At 49.1% G+C, this 18,776-nt stretch overlaps 1 protein-coding gene across 1 annotated transcript in view; it reads right to left on the bottom strand.

The window, feature by feature from the left end:
• Positions 1–3,776: 3,776 nt before the first annotated feature.
• Positions 3,777–18,776, bottom strand: part of BCL2L11 (BCL2 like 11) — a 46,210-nt gene continuing 31,210 nt past the window's right edge. Inside the window, 1 exon segment of the mRNA XM_005891584.2 lies at positions 3,777–8,085. Within this exon segment, the coding sequence (XP_005891646.2) occupies positions 7,990–8,085 (96 nt within the window). The 3' untranslated portion in view covers positions 3,777–7,989.

Here is an 18,776-nt window from a genome sequence, read left to right as displayed (position 1 = left end):
CCCCCAAAAGTGGGGTGTGGGCAGGCTGGATGCTGGATACTCCCTATTCCACCCCCTAGACAAAAGCTCACAAGAAATGTGCAGGATACATGGGAAGAAAAGTCACGCAGTAAGAGCATCAAAAAAAAAAAAGCCTCATAGAGCAAAACACAACCGACCTTGGAAACCCTCTTGGGAAAACGGCAATGCTCCCTAAATGAATATGGTCACTGTGATTCCAAACCAGACCCATACCAAAGTTTTCAAGATGCTTAAACTAATTCCAAAATGCACGTGAAAGACACAATGTGGAATGGCCAGGACAGTCTTGAAAAACAAGGGCAAGAAATTTAAAACCTAAATCTATAGTAATTAGCACAATGTAGAAGAAATGAAAAGATCAGCGGAAAAGGGAAGAGTAGAGAAACAGAACCACATAGTGTGAGAATCTGGTGTATGTAAAAGAGCCACTTTCACATACACCATGAAGATAAGAGGAGAAGGTGAAGATAAGGTGATAAGGTGAAGATAAGAGGAGAGTCCTGGCTGTCAGGGGGAACAGTAAAGTTAGATGCATATTATATCATTAAAAAAATCTGGGTAGATTAAAGATGAAAACAAACCATAGCACTACATAAACAGTGTATCAGAAGATATATTTAAAACTTTGGCCTAGGGAAGGGCTCTTAAAGTACAAAGACAAACATCTATGTAAGAGGGATAAATCTGACTTTCAAAATCGTGACAACTGCGTCAAAACCACCACAGCAGTTTAAAGATATGCAGTGGAATAAAAAAAACCTATGCTCACAAAAAGATGTGTCAAGAATATTCGTAGAAGATTTATTCAGCCTAGCCCAAACTGTAAGAGTTCAGGTGCTAATTAATAAGTGGAAAAAAGTGTGGTTTGTTCAGACAACAGAATACTACTGGGCAAGATAAAGGATTACTGTTGACTGTAACATTATGCTGAGTAAAAATGGAATCAGACACAAAAGACCACATTCTGTATGATCCCATCCCATTCAAACTCAGGAACTAATTTATGGTGGGAACTGAAGTCACCCCTGGAAGTGGGGCTGGCGGGGTAGGGACTGGATGAGAAGGACCGTGAAGGAACTTTCTGGAGTGACAGTCATGCTCTTTATCTTGATATGGGTTTGGGTGACAGCTGCATCCTTGGTCAAAACTTAGCAAACGCACACTGGAGAGTTGTTGTATTATATGTAAATCTTATCTCAAAAGAAGACTGACAGAAAATTAGTGAACTCTAAATCATATGCATGTGGAACCATTTAGGGATAAAGTTGCCAATGACTATGATTTCCTTGGAAATGTATCACAAGGTATGATGAATGAATGGATAGACAGACACACAATCAAGGAAGTAAAATGAGAAAGGCAGAATCTAGTTGGTGGGTGTTCTGTCTACATTTCTTTCAACTTTTCTGTATGTTTGAAAATCTTCATAATAAAATATTGAGAAAAGACTGGAGAAAACATATTTCCAACATATAAGAGACTTTTACCCAGAAAATACAAAGAGCTAATTATGCTTTTGAATTGTGGTGCTGGATAAGTCTCTTGAGAGTCCCTTGGACTGCAAAGAGATTCAAACTGGTTAATCCTAAAGGAAATCAACCTTGAATATTCACTGGAAGGACTGATGCTGAAGCTGAAGCTCCAATACTTTGGCCACCTGATGCGAAGAGCCAACTCATTAGAAAAGACCCTGATGCTGGGAAAAATTGAAGGCCAAAGAAGAAGAGGGTGGCAGAGGATGAGGTGGTTAGATAGCATCAGTGGACATGAATTTGAGTAAACTCTGGGAAATGGTGGAGGACAGAGGAGCCTGGCATGCTGCAGTCCATGGGGTTGCAGAGAGTCCACACAACTTAGCCACTGAACAATTACTGATAGGAAAAATTAAAAACTCAACTAAAAATAAACAAAGGCCATTAGAGAGAAAAAAGCAGATGCCAACTATGTATGGAAAGATCGTCCTACACAGAAGTGGAAAATTCGAATTTGGCCAACACCCCCGCTCCAGGCTGGTATCACCCTGCAAAGGCTTGGCACAACATTTGTATGAAGTTGAACAGACAATACGGCAGCATGTGTGAGTCTGTTTCAGCCCATCACCCTGAAGCACCACCCAGCATCTCTCCTGCAGGCTGGCAAGGTATGGATCAAGCAGCACCAAAGATGCAGAGAGGCCACAGCAGGACACCAGGGAAAGAGACCTTATTCCTGTTCGCAGTGATCAGAATGAAGTGGAGTCACTATGGAAAAACCTGCGACCTCTGCTAAGTCAGAACCACATACTGACAGTACAGCATTTATAGAAAAGCAAAACTGCTGAATAAGCAAACACACGTACACGTGCGCGTGTGCTGTGGAGAAGAAGGGCTGGAAAAACACAGACTCCTGTCTTGGCAAGGAAGCAAGATTAAACAGGAGCCAGAACCACCACTTGATTTGAGATAAATGTGTGTGTGTGTGTATACATCTGTGAATCTGTTTCACAGGTTCGGGAGAGGAATGGACTAGGAGTTAGGGGTTGTGTATGTGTGTGTAGATGCAAACTGTTACGTATAGAATGGATAAACAAAGTTCCTCCTGTATAGCACAGGGAGTTATATTCAACATCCTATGGTAAACTACTGGGCTTCTCGGGTGGTGCAAGCGGTAAAGAACCCGACTGACAACGCAGGAGACACAGGAGACTGGTTTGACCCCTGGGATGGGAAGGTCCCTGGAGAAGGGAATGGCAACCCACTCCAGTACTCTTGCCTGGGGAATCCCATGGACAGAGCAGCCCAGTGGGTTATAGTTCATAGGATAGCAGAGTCGCATACAACTGAAGTGACTTCAGTTGGGTGAAGTGTGTGAAGTTCAGTCACACAAAACTTCAGTTGTGTGAAGTTGTGTGATGTGACTTCAGCATGCACATGTGATAAACTAAATGGAAAAGAACATCAAAAAGAACGTATGTGTATAACTGAGTCACAAAGTTAGCATAACACTAAATCAACTATAGTTCAATAAAAAACAAACTTTAGAAATGTACAGACACATGTACTGCTCACGTAATTAAAATGAAAAGTAGGAATCTATTACCTGCTTAAAACAAAGCTCACCCAGTCTTTTAACCTTCCCAGCACTTATTTCAGAGTAGAAGTGGCAAATTATGTAATCTATTTATAGCATTTATAGGAATTCATAGGATTTTATAAACTGTATCCCCAGAGGAGACCGTAATTTCTCTCTGGCATCCCTACACCAGCTCCCGCCTGCCATGCAGCACAGGGCTCCCCAGACTCCATGGCCCCTTTAGAAGACAGCAGTGATGAGTTCACCACAGATCCGGGCGTTTATTGATTTCTGGCTTCAAGCAGGTGGTATATAGATAAACTTAAGAGTCAAACAAGACTTCCATTTCTTGAATGTTCTTCAAACTACCAAGACAGGCTGAGACGGCAGGGTATCTGCTATAATCACTAATCAATATAGTTTAGACCTGTGACCTAATACTCCACAACCAGCCCAGGTGCTGAGTCATACCTGACTACGTGGGCAGAAAACTCTGCAGTTGCTCTCACCAGCCACTTCAAAACTTTAAAGAGTGGTTTGCTTTTAAGTATACTACACAGATTTGACTTCAAGCGACCATTCACAAAATCTGCATGTTGGTAATGCATTCAGTGAATGATAAGAGCAGAGTGTGGGTGTGTACCTATCCATGATTTCAGCGGCTTCTCCACCATTTTGTGAAATAAATCAAACAGCTCACCAAAACTAGTTGAAAGTTTTATTTATATAAAATTCATTAAGAACATAAAAGATTGGGTTTCTTAAAAAAAAAATCTGCAATTATTTACAGCAGTATTGCACAAGTAAAGTGGCAATTACCCTGTCAAAATCCATCAGTGCAAAACACAAGCCAGGGAAATTGCGATACAAATGCTACATATGCTGGGTTCTAGGAAAAAAGTTACAGACAGATCAGTGCTATTTATAAACGAGTACCTGATGAGTTCTGATACAGTAACTAGCGGTCACAGAACCTGGACACACAAATTAAAGAGAGCTTCTAAGGTCTGAAATTCCCAAATCAAAGTAGTCAAGTTATTTAGCTGGGAGCTTGAGGGTGCTTCTTACATACGATGCCGTCTGGAGCAGGACAGGTGTTACCCCAGCTGGTTTAGCGACACGTGTGGTCAGGTCACTGCACACGTGTGTGCACAGACTGGACACACACAGGCACCAGGCTAAATCAGCAGGGATGACAAAGCCATCAACACAGAACCGCTAGAAGATCTTTCACGCTTTCACCTCTTTGCACCCAGGCCAGTGGGGTCCAGACCCTCGCTTGAAGGCTTTGGAGAAGCAGAAGAAGGCGTCACCCTGAAGACACAGGTGGATCAAATGCTGGGACCAAATGGTTCAAGGCTAGGGTGGGGGGCGCGGGCCTGTACAGTTAGTTCCTGAAGATACATAGTAGAGTCTGCACCACAAAGCGTAGGAAGCCACAGAGCACGGTTGGGGGTGGGGGAATTCAACTAATCATCAGTTGCCAACAAAGGTTAGTAGTGTGAGGTGGCCCAGTAGTCACTTGGAAGCAGGGCAACTGGTCAACCCGGGCCTTCAGTCTGCCTGGTCTCTGCCTTCAACAGTCCCATGGCGGCACCTGCCTAAGTGGACATGTGAGTATTTCTAAACACTGAGCTGTCAGGGATAAATCTTCAATGGAAAAATCTTTCCCACTGCTAATAGTAAGTATTTTGTTTTGTAAGATATTGCCTGAAGTTAATAGCACTTGTTTCTATGAGAAGCTAGCTGTTCAGGAATTAAAGGGTCACTGGAAAGTTCTAGAGGAGAATCTGAAAGCCTATCAGATTTCTGGTCTTTCATTATGCTGTCTAAACACAAACCTCATCATGAGGACAGCAAACCGTAAGAATTTAAACCCACTGGACTAGAAATACCAGGAACCAAAGCTGGGAGGGCCACCCTGGGGAGACCACGTAGCCTGCCGTGAGCTGACCAGTCACCACCTCAAGAGTTAAAGCAATTAACAGGACAGCAGGGGGCAGAGGGGAAAGGGAGGTCAACACTTTGCAGAATTTAAGACATTAAATAAGCCAGAAATAAATATACAACATTCCTACAAGTTACAGCATTATCAAACAGTAGGACACATTACATAGAAAAAGAATCGACAATATTTACAACCCTCAATTCTGAAAAAGTTCAGCAAAAACTGATTTTTTTTTTCTTTTAGTCATTTAGGCTGTACAAAATTTTACAAGAAAGGAACACATAATAATTGCACAGACATTTGGCTCAGTTGATAAGTAAAATACAACTTCCTAATCTAATAAATAGTCAAAATATATACAATATTAAGAAGGAGAAACAGGAGAAAATTGTAATCCGCTATGTACATTTTTTTTTAAACCAAGAAAAAAAAAATCTTCATCAATTCAGGTCTAGGGAGGGGCCCAGATAATTTGCAAATTCACTTATGAAGCTAATTTCACGTGTTTATTGCATTCCTGTGAAAAGTCACAGGACAGTTTCTACAAATGTCATATCAGACAAGTGATCAAGGCACAAAACCTGCATTAAGTTTCCAACAAGGGACCGAATTATTTTTGCTCTCTACAAAAAGTCAAAGGAAGGAAAAGTAAGACATCAAAGGTACACCCAGCCATGGGCATACCTTCTGCAGAGAGGAGGCATCATGATCAACAGACACGTACAGTACAGGGATGTCTAGTCACCTCTCAAGTCCCGGGGGCAACATCCTCGTTTTAGTACTTCTACAGTTCATAGATTCTCTCATTTCCTCATCAGCTGCTTCCACGGCCAGCCCAGGGGGCCTGGAGGCCCCCAAGCCCAAGGTAGACTTGCACGTGGGTGAGCAAGCGCTCGGCCCCCCAGGGCACTGGTGCTGAAGGAATAAAGTGCTCCAGTCCAAGAGACTGGCCCGTGAATACGGAGATCCTGGGGGGAGCGGCCCAGAACCAAATACGTCTTTGGTGTGTGTGTGTGCAGCAGGCCCACGGACGCCAATTCCGTGGACCGCCTCAACCGCTTGCGTGGACTTGAGGATCCAGCGGACGGGTTCAAGACAAAGGGTCCAAGGAACACAAGCTGAGACTCAACACAGCTTTTAAAACAATTCAAGACCCCAAAAAGCTACTTGGGGAAAAGAAAATGTTTAGAAGGAAGAATATTTGGAGTCAAATCTCTCTCTACCTAAGGAAAAAGTATATATGTAACATATATATATATATATATATAAAACTATAAAGATACAAAAATGAATCAATTGCTCCAACCGATAAGAAGAAAACACTGGTCCTTGATGGGCCAAAAGCAAACGCTACAGCTGCTGTTGGCACTGTTGACTTGTTTGAAACATGTATGTCTTTTAAAAAGCTGTTTCGAGGTTTCAAAAACTTTAAGAGCGATGGGGTTCACAGAATTACCCCCACCTCCCTGCTTGCAATGCTCCCTCATCTGTCCGTCTTGGGTCTCCCCGGGAGTTTAACTGCCTTTGAAAATACCGACCAGCTCGTGAGCCTGCATTCTCTGCCCTCCTCCTGGCAGGTGTGAAGGAAGAGCACCCCCAACAGAAGTGGCTGCAGGAAGTGGGGGGCCTGACAAAAATCCAGCAGTCCCAGGAGGTGGACGACTGACAGAGATACCCCTGTGTCTGATGGTATTCTTTATGAGAACTGCTGAGAGCAGAATGAAGCCTTTACTTCAAAGAGCGGTTAGCCAAGAGCCATAGAAGGCCAGAGGAACTCTGAGTTGGATGAAAAGCCAGGATGCCCAGAAAACAGCTGCTTAAAGCCCTGCCACAGCCTCTGCCAATTCCCACGAGGGCTCGAGTGTGGCCCCCTGTAGCTGAACCTGGCCACAGGCGGGCATGCTAGTCACCTGGGGCCTTAGGCCGAGAGCCCACACTGTGCTACAGGAGAGCCACAGCAAACCTGGTATTATGAATGCCCCAAACCTCTGCAGAACACGTCTGAACAACAAGGCTATCAAACCAAGCGAGAACTGCCAGCGAGCACTCCCCAGTGGGTAAAGTACCAACAGACAGACAGACCCGTGTCAGATACAGACTCGGGCTCAGACCCAACTGCCTTTTACCATGAAACAGTCACTGGACCAAATGTGTTCATCAGTGCCCTGACAGGCTGGGAGAGCATCACCAAAGGATGTAAGCAACACACACACACACACACACAGTAAAATTTTCCCACAGATGCAACTGAATTTTAAAGAGGTAAGTAGGTATTTACACAATGGGAGTGGCATGTCAATACAGGCTGACAAAGGACCTCTCTCTGCCCCTTTTACCAGTTCCATTTCATAAAAACTTTTTTGGTATTAATAATAGTGATTAAAAAAACAAAATGTCGAAGAGGCAATGGCAGGGAAGGAGGGGTCATGTCATACCTCTCCCGTTTAAAAATGCTGTACAGTGACCTCTAAAAATAAACTAAGGCAGCTTTATAAATGAGCTGGCTCAGTTTCCACTGCAGAGTTTATATAATCCTCTGAGAGTAGGCAAAAGGTTCTTAAAATTTTAGTACAAAAATCACTCATGAGTTGGTTAAAAAGTTTCCATTTCCTTTTTGAAAAACCTGCTCTTATCAAAGGTGGGAAAAAAAACACACACACACTGCATGTAAACACCATTCTTGCATAAAATCTTACTCCAGAGAACCATGATTTGTTCATTGTTTTTTAAAAAAAGAGAATCCCTCCCTCATTTACATTCACATCAAGCTTCCGTTGGAAAATCGGCCACATGGTGATGAACAGACAAAGGTCAGGTCCACGTGCAGCGTGGTGTCCTCCGGGGACATGCCGGCTGGCTCTCTGCCCACCCTTCCAGCAAAGGACTGCCGCACAGCAAGGGCACGGAAGCGCCGTGACCCCGGGCGCTGGGCTGGTCGGTCTGAAACGAGCGGAACGTCTGCACCGCCGTCACTGCATCCTCCACACCAGACGCACGATGTAGCGCAAGACGCGCAAGAGGACCATTTGCGGGTGGCCCTCAACTGCCTGGTGACGCACGAAGACCTGCAACGAGAAGACAGAAGCTGCTTACTGCCCAGCCCTCACGTGTTTCAGGCGGGACTGGGGGTGGGGAGGAGGACACCCGTACTCAAGGGAACAGTCATCCTGCTGGGACCTCTGAGAAGGGCACCAGCTCACCCAAGTGCCAGTTCTTCCCAGAGCTGTCACCCCCTAAGGAGCAGGGGCACTGAGGGATGCTCTTTATAAAGTGACCGAAAGGCTGTCTGGAGACTCCAAGAGGACCCCTGAATCCGCTTCTCCCTCTAAAAACCACAGAATTCTGGGGTACCTCCCTGGTGGTCCAGCGGCTAAGGCTCTGTGCTTCGAAGGCAAAGAGCAGAGGTTTGATCCCCTATCAGGGAACAAAGATCCCGCCTGCTGCGGTCAAAGACAAAACAGCAACAACAAACAGAAACCGCACATTCTTTCCACAGGTGACATCACAGCTGCCCAGAGCTGCCTGGACCAGGGAACGCAGCACCCACTGGCAAAGGAGCCACCCAGCACAGGGCGAGAGCAAATCAGCCGAGATGGCGCGGCCAGGCCCTCTCGCCCCACGTTTTGTAAACAACGGCTGTGCAGCAGCTGAGACCATTCACAGCACTGGGCACATGCGGCACGAGGTGCCCGCTTGGTCACGGGCTGCTGGGCGCGGCACGCCTGTGTGCGCTTCGCTGTGAAAGCCCTGGCTGCTGCTGCACCAGGGCTACACTGGAGCGGCACCGTGATGTTATATGAGGGTACATTTTGGCTATGTTACGGTTACGATGCGGCTGCTGCGCCAGCCAGGAGAGAAGAAATGTGTCTGCGGTTCCTGAGGCTCCCCGCGTCTCCTTCCAGCCTCTGAGCTCGGCCTTGCCTGCCCCGGGTTCAGCGAACAGCAGACAGTGTGGACAACAAGACAACTGGCACCACGAACAGGATGACGAGCGCTACACCCACCACCTCCGCACAGGTGCTGAGAAATGTCACCCCACGCTGGGGTCCCGTGAAGAGAGGCACGGGTAAAGCAAACAGGAACTCGGGGGATGCAAGTAACTAAGTTACTGACATTCAAATAGGTTTCAGGCTCCCTGAAGGCTGAGTTTCGGTGTGATCTGCCCCAAGAAGCTAAACAAACTGAAGCGCTGATGCGCCACCCTGCCTCTGGTGCGAGGCAGCTCTTCTGAGTGCATGCTGTCAGCCTGGCACAGTGGTCAGGGTCAGCAAACAGGCGGACTTGCCCTCCAGCCCTCACCCCAGAGTTGCAGGCAGAGTGTGACGAAAAATAGAACAGGTCTATTTGCCGGTGACCCCCACAGGTTTAGGACAAGCTGAGATACTGCTCAGAAGGAAACTGCCAGGCTATTGAAAGTCTCAGGGTCCCCATGTCTTCCAGAGCACGCCCACCTTCGGGTCTAATCCATTTTGCAGGTAAGTGCAGGGCGTAAACGCTTCCCCGATTGGTGGCTCATCGGTAAATAATCTACCTGCCAATGCAGGAGATGCAGGTTCGATCCCTGGGTTGGGAAAATCCCCTGGAGGAGGGAATGGCAACCCACTCCAGTATCCTGGCCTGGAAAATCCCATGGACAGAGAAGCCTGGCGGGCTACAGTCCCTAGGGTCGCAACGAGTCGGACACGACTGAGCAACCGAACAAGAAGAAGAAGAAGCAGGGTGCACACCCAGACCAGCCAAAGCCGGTAACAGACGACCCACTTCCAGTCAGGAGCTGTTTCTCTGCTCAGGTCTGAACGCTGAACGCAACACCCCGGGCCCGCTCCCTGTTCTGTCTGAAGCTCTCCATCAACCCCTCTCCTCACTCTGGGGGGCTGGTCTCTTCCGATGCAGAACCATGGGACCACTGGCCACGGGGCAGGCTGAAGACGGGCGTCCCCTCCCAGACCTAAGTGCCGCCTGCAGATGCCAGCTGCGAGCAGGGCTCCCTCCGGGCCACTGTTTACACAGCCCTCTGGGGTGTGCTGGATGGGATGGAATTGTGATAAGGCCTGAGCACTTCCCTTGCTCCTTCCAGAACCAGACTGGAGGAAATAGGCTTTATGTAAGCGATTCCTGTAGAGGCGTTCCGTAACCACAGTCTGCGATTTTTATCTGCTCAACACACAAGATTGCTTTGTTTTGATTTAACTTTCTAAATTACTTTGCTTCTTTGGGGTGAGAATGATTTAGGGGAAGGTTAATTTTAGTTGAGACTAATATTAACAGGTTGAAAGACGCTTATTCAAAATAAAACCACGATTTACTAAAATGAAGAAAGTGTACATGGGGGTGGGCTAAGCCATTGCTTCAAGATGGGGAAAGCTGTCTTAAAGCCATCTGGCTGTCCCCGGTGGCCTTCAGGTGGACCACAGAATGGAGTCAAGATGACCACATGAGGGGACCAGGTCACACAGTAGGGATGGACCCTGCTGACTCTTGGCCAATTTTATATTCCAGAAATAGAAGTATCTAAGAGGAGGAATGGAGAAGGCAGTGGCACCCCACTCCAGTACTCTTGCCTGGAAAATCCCATGGACGGAGGAGCCTGGTGGGCTGCAGTCCATGGGGTCGCTAGGAGTCAGACACGACTGAGTGACTTCACTTTCACTTCTCACTTTCATGCACTGGAGAAGGAAATGGCAACCCACTCCAGTGTTCTTGCCTGGAGAACCCCAGGGACGGGGGAGCCTGGTGGGCTACCGTCTATGGGGTCGCACAGAGTTGGACACGACTGAAGCGACTTAGCAGCAGCAGCAAGAGGAGGAAACCTTCCACGCACACTATGAGGACAACAGGTGCAAAAGAATTTTTTATTAACAGTTTTGCTTTCGTCTCGCATGAGACGAATATGCAGTGGAGATGCAAAGACGTACAAGGGTGGCAGGGGAACGCAGGAAAAATTTGGCGAAAGGGACACCCAGCCCCTGACCAATGAGGAGATGCTGCCAGGCCTGGGTGAGCGAAGACTGGGCACACCTGGCCCCTCAGATGGCAAGCGGGACAGCCCGGCACACACCATCAAGCCAGCGAACAACCGATTCTGGATGCCATTCAACGGAGGAAGCCATTACTGCTGATTCCGAGAGCTGTGCCAGCCCAGAAAGCCCTTGACAGCTGGCCCAGCCAGCCAGAGCTGCTGCTGGCTCAGCGTGGACAGCTCACACCTCACAGACAGCTGTGAGGTTGGGCAGCTCCCCTTGGGCGGACACGCTGCCCTCTGACACCGGCAGAGGGCACAGAGGCTGTCTCGCCAGTGGGAGTCACCAACACACGCTGTCTGCAGCGCAGCGAGCGAGAGGCTTGGGCTTCTAGCCTCCAGGACTGTGAAAGAAAGCTGTTTCTGCTGTTTAAGGCCCCCTGCCTGTGCTCCAGCCACCCTAGCAACTAATATACCCATGCATGCTCAACCATCGCTCCTAAGCCTTTGCCCCAAGTGAAAACCAGCGCTTCCTGGCTCAAGAACTGCATAATGCTGCTCTAGTCTACACCATAAAAACACTTTAAAAAGATATATTACAATGGTACATTTGGAGGAAAAGAGATTAAAACACTAAACACGCTCCTAGGTTCAAATCCTTTCTGTCTCTGCTCACCCACACAGGCACACAAAGTGCAATACGCCATCCCACTGGGACTTCTGTCTCCGTGGTCTAGATCCAGGTCCCCCTCACGGTCCTTGCTCCTCTCTGGCCAAGGGGCTCTGGCAGCCCTCACACGGGCCCGCATCACAGGACACCTGACTGCAAAGCCTGTCTCCATGCAGGAGGTCTCGCAGGCAGTCCTGAGTCACAGGGCGCCTGCGGCACTGCCATCATGGGAACAGCCGCAGAGAAAGCCTGGGCACCAACCCAGAAGCCAGGCACAGGCACGTGCAAGCTCCCGCCTTACAGAATGCAGAGCATCCACGCGTGCCAGTGAAACCAAGGCCTGCGCCAGGACAGAGTCAAGATGCGGATGCCCTTCCTGTCCAAAGAGCAGATGTGACAATGCGCTGAAGCCCTGTTTTGCTGTGACAGAACACAGCACCGGCCACCACCGGGGTTTTAGCTCTGGGACCACCCACCACGGGTCAGGGAATTTTAATTCCATCTGCAGGCCAAACATGCCCAAACACGCTCTCTTGCCTGGGAAGCAGGCGTGCAGGATGCAACACAGGTCTGGAGAGACCTCCCTGGTCATCCAGTGGCTAAGACTTGTGCTCCCAAGGCAGGGGGCCCTGGATCAACCCCTGTTCAGGGAACTAGATCCCACATGCCAAGACTCTGCATGCTGCCACAAAGACCAAAGATCCCACGTGCCACAACTAAGACCCCAGCACAAAAATTTTTTTTTTAAGGGAATTTATTTAAAAAAAAAAAAGGTGGGGGGAACTTCCCTAGTGGTACAATGAATAGGAATCCGCCTGCCAACACAGGGTACACGGGGTCGATCCCTGACCGGGAAGATCCCACCTGCCATGGAGCCCTGATCCCACGGGCCACAGCCATGAAACCTGCGCTCTAGAGTCTGCGAGCTGCAACTACGATGCTTCGTGCTGCGAATACTGAAGCCTGTGCATCCAGAGTCTGTGTCCCAACAAGAGGAGCCACTACAATGAGAAGCCCAGGCACCGTAACTGGAGAACAGCCCCCACTCACCACAGCACGAAAATGTCTGCTCAGCAACAAAACACAGCTCAGATACAAATAAATAAATACTTTTTTAAGAAAAAGTATTTTAAAATACTCTCCCAGCCTGCCCTGGAGAACTGGTCAGGCTGACCGCGGCACACCCACAGAGGGCAGCTGATTCCGCTTTCCTATCCTGCAGGCGGAGAGGAGCCCAGACCCTGCGAAGCCCACAGGACACACCAGGCCTCCTGACTTCGTGCACCCGAGCCTGGGGACTCAAAGTATCTCCCACTGTCACCGCTCAATGGAACCACGACCCCTGAGCCAGCGTGGCTCTCTTGTATCTCACAGACCGAGCCTCCAGATCAGGAAACACCAGGTGACCTGACTGCTTGCCTTGAGTTCCAGCACCGCGCAGGACACATGCAACAATCTGGGCTCCACAGGCAGGGCCAGACCTCACTGGGTCTGATGACTCAGTAAGTACCAGCCACAGGTTCACTCAGCATCATCACTCAAGGGGGCTTACCATCAAAACCACAGAGACGCGCAAAGCGCCTAAAAATAAAGGTTGAGTAAGACCATAAACATGATTAAGAGACTGAAAAAAAAAAAAAAAAAAAAAAAGACTTTCCCAGGGAACTAGGACTGAGATTTGGTGCCACAGAACCACGGTTTAGTTAGGAGTTTTCTGGCAGTCAAGGTAACAAAACTCAGCACGATAGCAAACTCTTGGAGACAAACCAAAAAGCAAGGTATGCCAGAACTCTGAGACTCTGAGTGATTTAACTTGTTCAAAAGCTTGCTTCTTAAGAGAATTTCAACATGAATGCTTAAGATGTCCCAAACTTTCTTTTTTTTTAAACACAGATTTATCTCTAAGTGGGAACATGTTACAGGAGACTGAATTCTAGACTCTGAGACCAGGAAGGACTCTTACAAAGAGAGAACCTCTGCTCCAGTTTGGGCAAATGAGGATGGAGTGTCTGCCTGGATGTTCGGTGTTTGCTCTGCATCTTCCGAAACAAGGCTGAACATCGTCACCATCACAGGGGACGGGATGAGGCAAGGGGCAGAGCGGCCCCACTGCTGGATGGAAGACCACCTCTACCCACTCATAACCCATCAGTCCAAACGTTCTTTTAAACGACCAGCCAGTGAGACTACAGGTCAGAGAGGAACAGGGCCCGTGTATGACGACTCGACGTGGAGCTTGCTAAGACGACTCGGTCTCTCTCCACTTTAAGACCGAGAACTAGAGTCAAGGGGCAACTCAGCTGGGATTCCAGCACGAGCACCACGTCCACTGCTGTTCTCAGCTGTCAGACCGATGCTGCCCCAAGACCAAGTTCACTTTCTATCTGTCACCAAGGCAACAGGGGCATTTGCATAGCTAGTGCCTAACCGGCTTTGTTGTCAACACAGCTGTGGAAAGAGCGCCAGGGGATCCCCTTGGCCGGATGTGGTGCCCCCACAGCCTCCCAGCACCAGGAGTGAGATTTCCCACAGCACTGCACCCAGCTCCCACTAGGGGGGCAAGGGATGCCCAAACATCGCAGAAAGACCGTATCGTCATGAATCCCACCTTCTGACTGTCAATATATCACCTCAAAGCATCTATTACAGGTGATGCTTTTGGTAGGGCAAATAGCCACTTCCTCAACTTGTTGGTTTCCAGGCCCCATGCTGGCTGAAATGAACCCCGGCCCATGACCTTCGTGGGGTATCGCTGTGCCAACCACAGAGAAGCCAGAGATGGCAATGACCACTCCAGCACAAGACACCACTTGATGAAACACTCGATTCAGAGCGAGCACATGTGGTGGTGAAAGGCCCAGACTCCAAAAAATGCTAATGAGACATAAACACTTTAACCACAGCCCAAACCCCTCTGCTTTGGCTCAGCTGGGAGAAGTCGAGCGGAGGACAACGTGATAGGCTGATTATTTCTGTACGTCTGCAGGAGGGCTGAGCCTCCAGGGCATCACCATTTCCTCCTCAAGAAATTAAAAAAACCCCAGTTAGCCCTCTCTGAAGTCCCCCTCCAGGCACCTGCATCTCCAAATGGTTATGTGCTGACGGCCTCCGGTCCCCCAAGGGCCAGGCAACTGTGCAGGTGTGCCCACCTGCCACAGCATGACGGCGCCCTCGTGGGTGATGAGAGCGAGCCCATATCCAGCTTGGTGCCCACCCAGGCATGCACCCACACATCAGCGCCTCAACCCTGGCTCACAGCTGTGTGACCCAGATAGACACAGCACGTCCGGGGTCCCCCCACCCAGGTCCAACCCCCCAACATTTCCTTTAACAAACTGGGTACTTATCAGACAGGTGAACAAAGTTACTAGCCTCTCTCCTTCTACAAAGATCAATGGAGAAAAGTCAATTATGATTCACGGTGAGAGAAAACAGCCCTGGTGGAAGACAGCATTTTCTAGATCCATCTCTCCATGCTTTAGATTTAATTGTCACTACACATCCCGAAGAGACTGACTGAATACGGGGCTCCTGAAGGTGAAGGGATGGAGTCGGGGATCAAGGTCCCTGCACTTGTCCATGAACTGTCTCTTCCTATGAGATCACACTTCACCCTCCATAAGAAAGCCCTTGTCCAAAAAACCTGCAATCCACAGCTGCTGTCTTGATGGAAATAATCTGAACCCCATGCTCTCGGAGAAGGCATGTGTGTAAGGCTCTAAAATCCACAACTGCCTCATTCAACTCCAAGGAAGACACTCACCAAGCCTGAAGACTGTATCACACATAAATGGTAGACATCAATTTAAGTATCCTAATCATAGCTGTTTGTGCTACAAAAACTGTCACTCTATCAACGTGTGAGTCAAGTGAGAAGCACCGTCTCGTGAGATACCACAGGTCTAGTTTCAATGTTTAAGATGCAGATTTTTCATTATCCTTTTTCTCAGACAGTAGTATAGAGCATTTTATTTTGTTTGACTCCAACATTCGATTAACGAAGGCCTCAAAAGAGGACCGTCTGAGAACATGCCTCTCTGAGTGTACGTGTGGTTTACCCTATTACCAAACAAGTTGCAATTCTGACCTCTCCCTGTCCACTATCTGCAGTAGATAGGAGAATATCACTTCTAAAAATAAGGATCGAACATCAGGTTCGTGTCTTACAGATGACCCTTGAACAAGATGGCTTTGAACTGTGCAGGTCCACTTACACATGGATTTTTTTCAATACGATACCTAGTTTTCATTTTGTTCATCTTTAAATTAGCTAAGTGTGGGGGAAAAGTCTGTGTTCAGTTAGAGATTATGCTATGCAGAACCAGGTGAGTCCTGATGCCATCCAAACTGCTTCAGCTTCCTGCCCTTGGGTGAGTCACTTTCCAGTTTCTCTGTCTTGAGGCAGAGATGGTAGTGATGGATTTCTGTCTGCGTGGAGGGTCGCGCCCCAAGTCCCTCTGACGTTCAGGGGCCAACTAGCATGAAAATGCTAATGTGCTGACGCCAGTTTCCCTGCTGCTCCCCTCAAAGCCAGCCTCTAAGCCCCCTTTCTTCTCCACTTCATTTAGTTCAGGGATGCGCTTTCCTCTATATAGTTCAGTCAATTCATGCCTGCGCACGCCCAAGACCAAAAGTAGGAGGCAGACAGCCCGAACAAAAGACACACTGTTTCCTGAGATCAAACAACGCAAGGGTTTCATCCACTTCTGGCCCGTCTAGAGAGCCTGTCCGATGGGCATCAGGTGTAGCCGTCCACTGCAGGCCCCTACCAGGACATCCCCAGGTCACACCCTACCTGAGTACAGAGTGACTTAGGCTGGGCAACCTGACGCCTAGGAAAGAAGATGAACGTCCCAGTCTGGGTACTGGGAAGGGCAGGCACACAGGTTAGAGAAAGGGGGGACCTAGTCACCCCAAGAGCACATGTTTTTACATTCTGAAGGGTCTAACACCCCCGTCACAGCCATGGACTACAACCCGAGCCAAGCCTGAGAATCCCACCCAAGCGGACACCATTCTCGAGAGCCGGTCGTGAGTACAAAGCATCCCATGCCTGCAAGGGACCAGAGTCCATGCTTGCCGACACTCCCTCCAGCAGAGGATCTTGGACTTGCACTCACGCAATTTCTGAATTGTGGACGAAGCCAGAGGCAATAAAGAACAACAGGAAAGCGGGCCGCCTGGGTGGAGGCCCCCACCCTCAGGGAAGAGGCAGCAGCGAGCAGGGCCACTGAAGCACACAGAGGTGCTGCTGCCCCCGGGCTTCCTGCCAGCTCCTCGCCCTCTTCAGAAAGCCCCAGAGAGATGTGGCTTCCCTGCAGGTCCGCTGACAGCCCTGGCTGCCCAGTGTTCCAAAAGAGCCCTCTCTTCCCTCCTCGGGGTCCCAGAGAGGAGGACACGGGGAGCCGTGGAGCCAGGACACTGTGCGGCTGCAGGTCATCCACCAGCAAATCCCAAAGGAATCCCAGAGCTCCATTACCTCTTGAGCCCCTTAGGTTCTGTCCCACTACAAGCCTGCATGTGACTGGGGTGCCGAGGCACTCTAGTGCCTAATTATGGTGTGGAGACACGCCGGAGGCTGCCACTAGCCAAATCTGCCACTAACCAATTTGAGCATCAAATTAAAGTGAGTCACTTTAGCCGTGTCCAACTCTTTGCAACCCCATGGACTGTAGCCCACCAGGTTCCTCTATGAGAACTCTCCAGGCAAGAATACTGGAGCGGACTGCCTCGCCCCCTCCAGGGGATCTCCCGCCCAGGGATGGAACCCGAGTCTTCGGCACCTCCTGCATCGGCAGGCGTTTTCTTTACCCACTTAGCCACCTGGGGAGCCTGCGAGACGTGTAATAACCTGTTGGACTGATCAGGGACCCAGGAACTCATTATGATAAATGAAGTAAACACAGGGGAAATACACTCATGAGATAACCACACTTTCCTTCCGTCATGAATGGGAAAGTACTGATGTGTGGTGGAGGACACCACCTCTGACCAGGGGCTCCGGAATGAGACGGATGGACACCCTGTGCCTCCTGATACAGTGCACGCAGGAGGACTCGACGTCACACTGCTGGGCAACTGGCAGGGTCCGCATGCAGCCCACAGATGACACAGCTCTGTCATGCTGTTCACTTCCCGCCGTGCTCGCTACACTGTGGTTACTGGTTACATAAGAGAATATGCTTATTCATAGGAAGGACACGCTGATGAATTTAAGAATAAAGGAGTATTGTGCCTGCAACTTCTCCAATAGTTCAGAAAATAGTCTGCACACAGGTAGGTGTGAGAAAAGTGAAAGCCACTCTGTTGTGTCAGACTCTTTGTGACCCTCTGAGCTACAGCCCGCCAGGCTCCTCTGTCCATGGGATTCTCCAGGCAAGAATACTGGAGTGGGTTGCCATTCCCTTCTCCAGGGGATCTTTCCAACCCAGAGACTGAACCTGTGTCTCCTGCATTGCAGGCAGATTCTTTACCATCTGAGCCACCAGGGAAGCCCAAGGTATAAGGGAGGAGGATGTTAAAATACATGTGGCAGAGTTAGCAGCAGGGACTTGGGTGGCAGATAGTTAATAGCAGGGACTTGGGTGGCAGATACAAGAGGGGTCTCCATACCATTTTGCAACTTTGGTGTAAAACTCTGCAATTATTTCAAAACCAAAAGTTACAAAAACACAGCATGCATGGAGCAATAAAGCTCCCATCAAGTAGGGTGACGGGTCCCCCTGCCTGGGCAGGGTGGTTTGGGGAGATGACATTGAGTCCCGGAAGAGAAGGGGACATTCACCTGGGCTTTGAGCTCACCTGGGCCTCTCTCACCTCCTGCTTCAGGGATTCAGCCTCCACAGCTTTGGCCCACAGGCTGCCCCCCGCCCTCCTCAAGGGCACTGCGAAACGGGAACGCAGCCTGTCAGGCTTTGCAAGGCTCATGGCAACAAAAGACCAACACTTCACAAAAGGTACTGTAGCCAGATTAAGTAGCTGAGGACACCAAATATTTAAAAGGCCATGACCCACTATAAAGCGGCTAAGCAGCTACGGACTCTGCCCGCCAAGAAGTGACACGTCCCGGGGACAGAGAGACAGTGCCTAACTTGAAGGCAAAACTCCTCCCATTTCCTGCTAAGATC

Source organism: Bos mutus, chromosome 11 (genome assembly GCF_027580195.1).
Source record: "Bos mutus isolate GX-2022 chromosome 11, NWIPB_WYAK_1.1, whole genome shotgun sequence".
Taxonomy (NCBI): Eukaryota; Metazoa; Chordata; class Mammalia; order Artiodactyla; family Bovidae; genus Bos; species Bos mutus.
The sequence above is the reverse complement of the archived record's forward strand: the minus strand, read 5'-3'. Positions and strand labels throughout refer to the sequence as shown.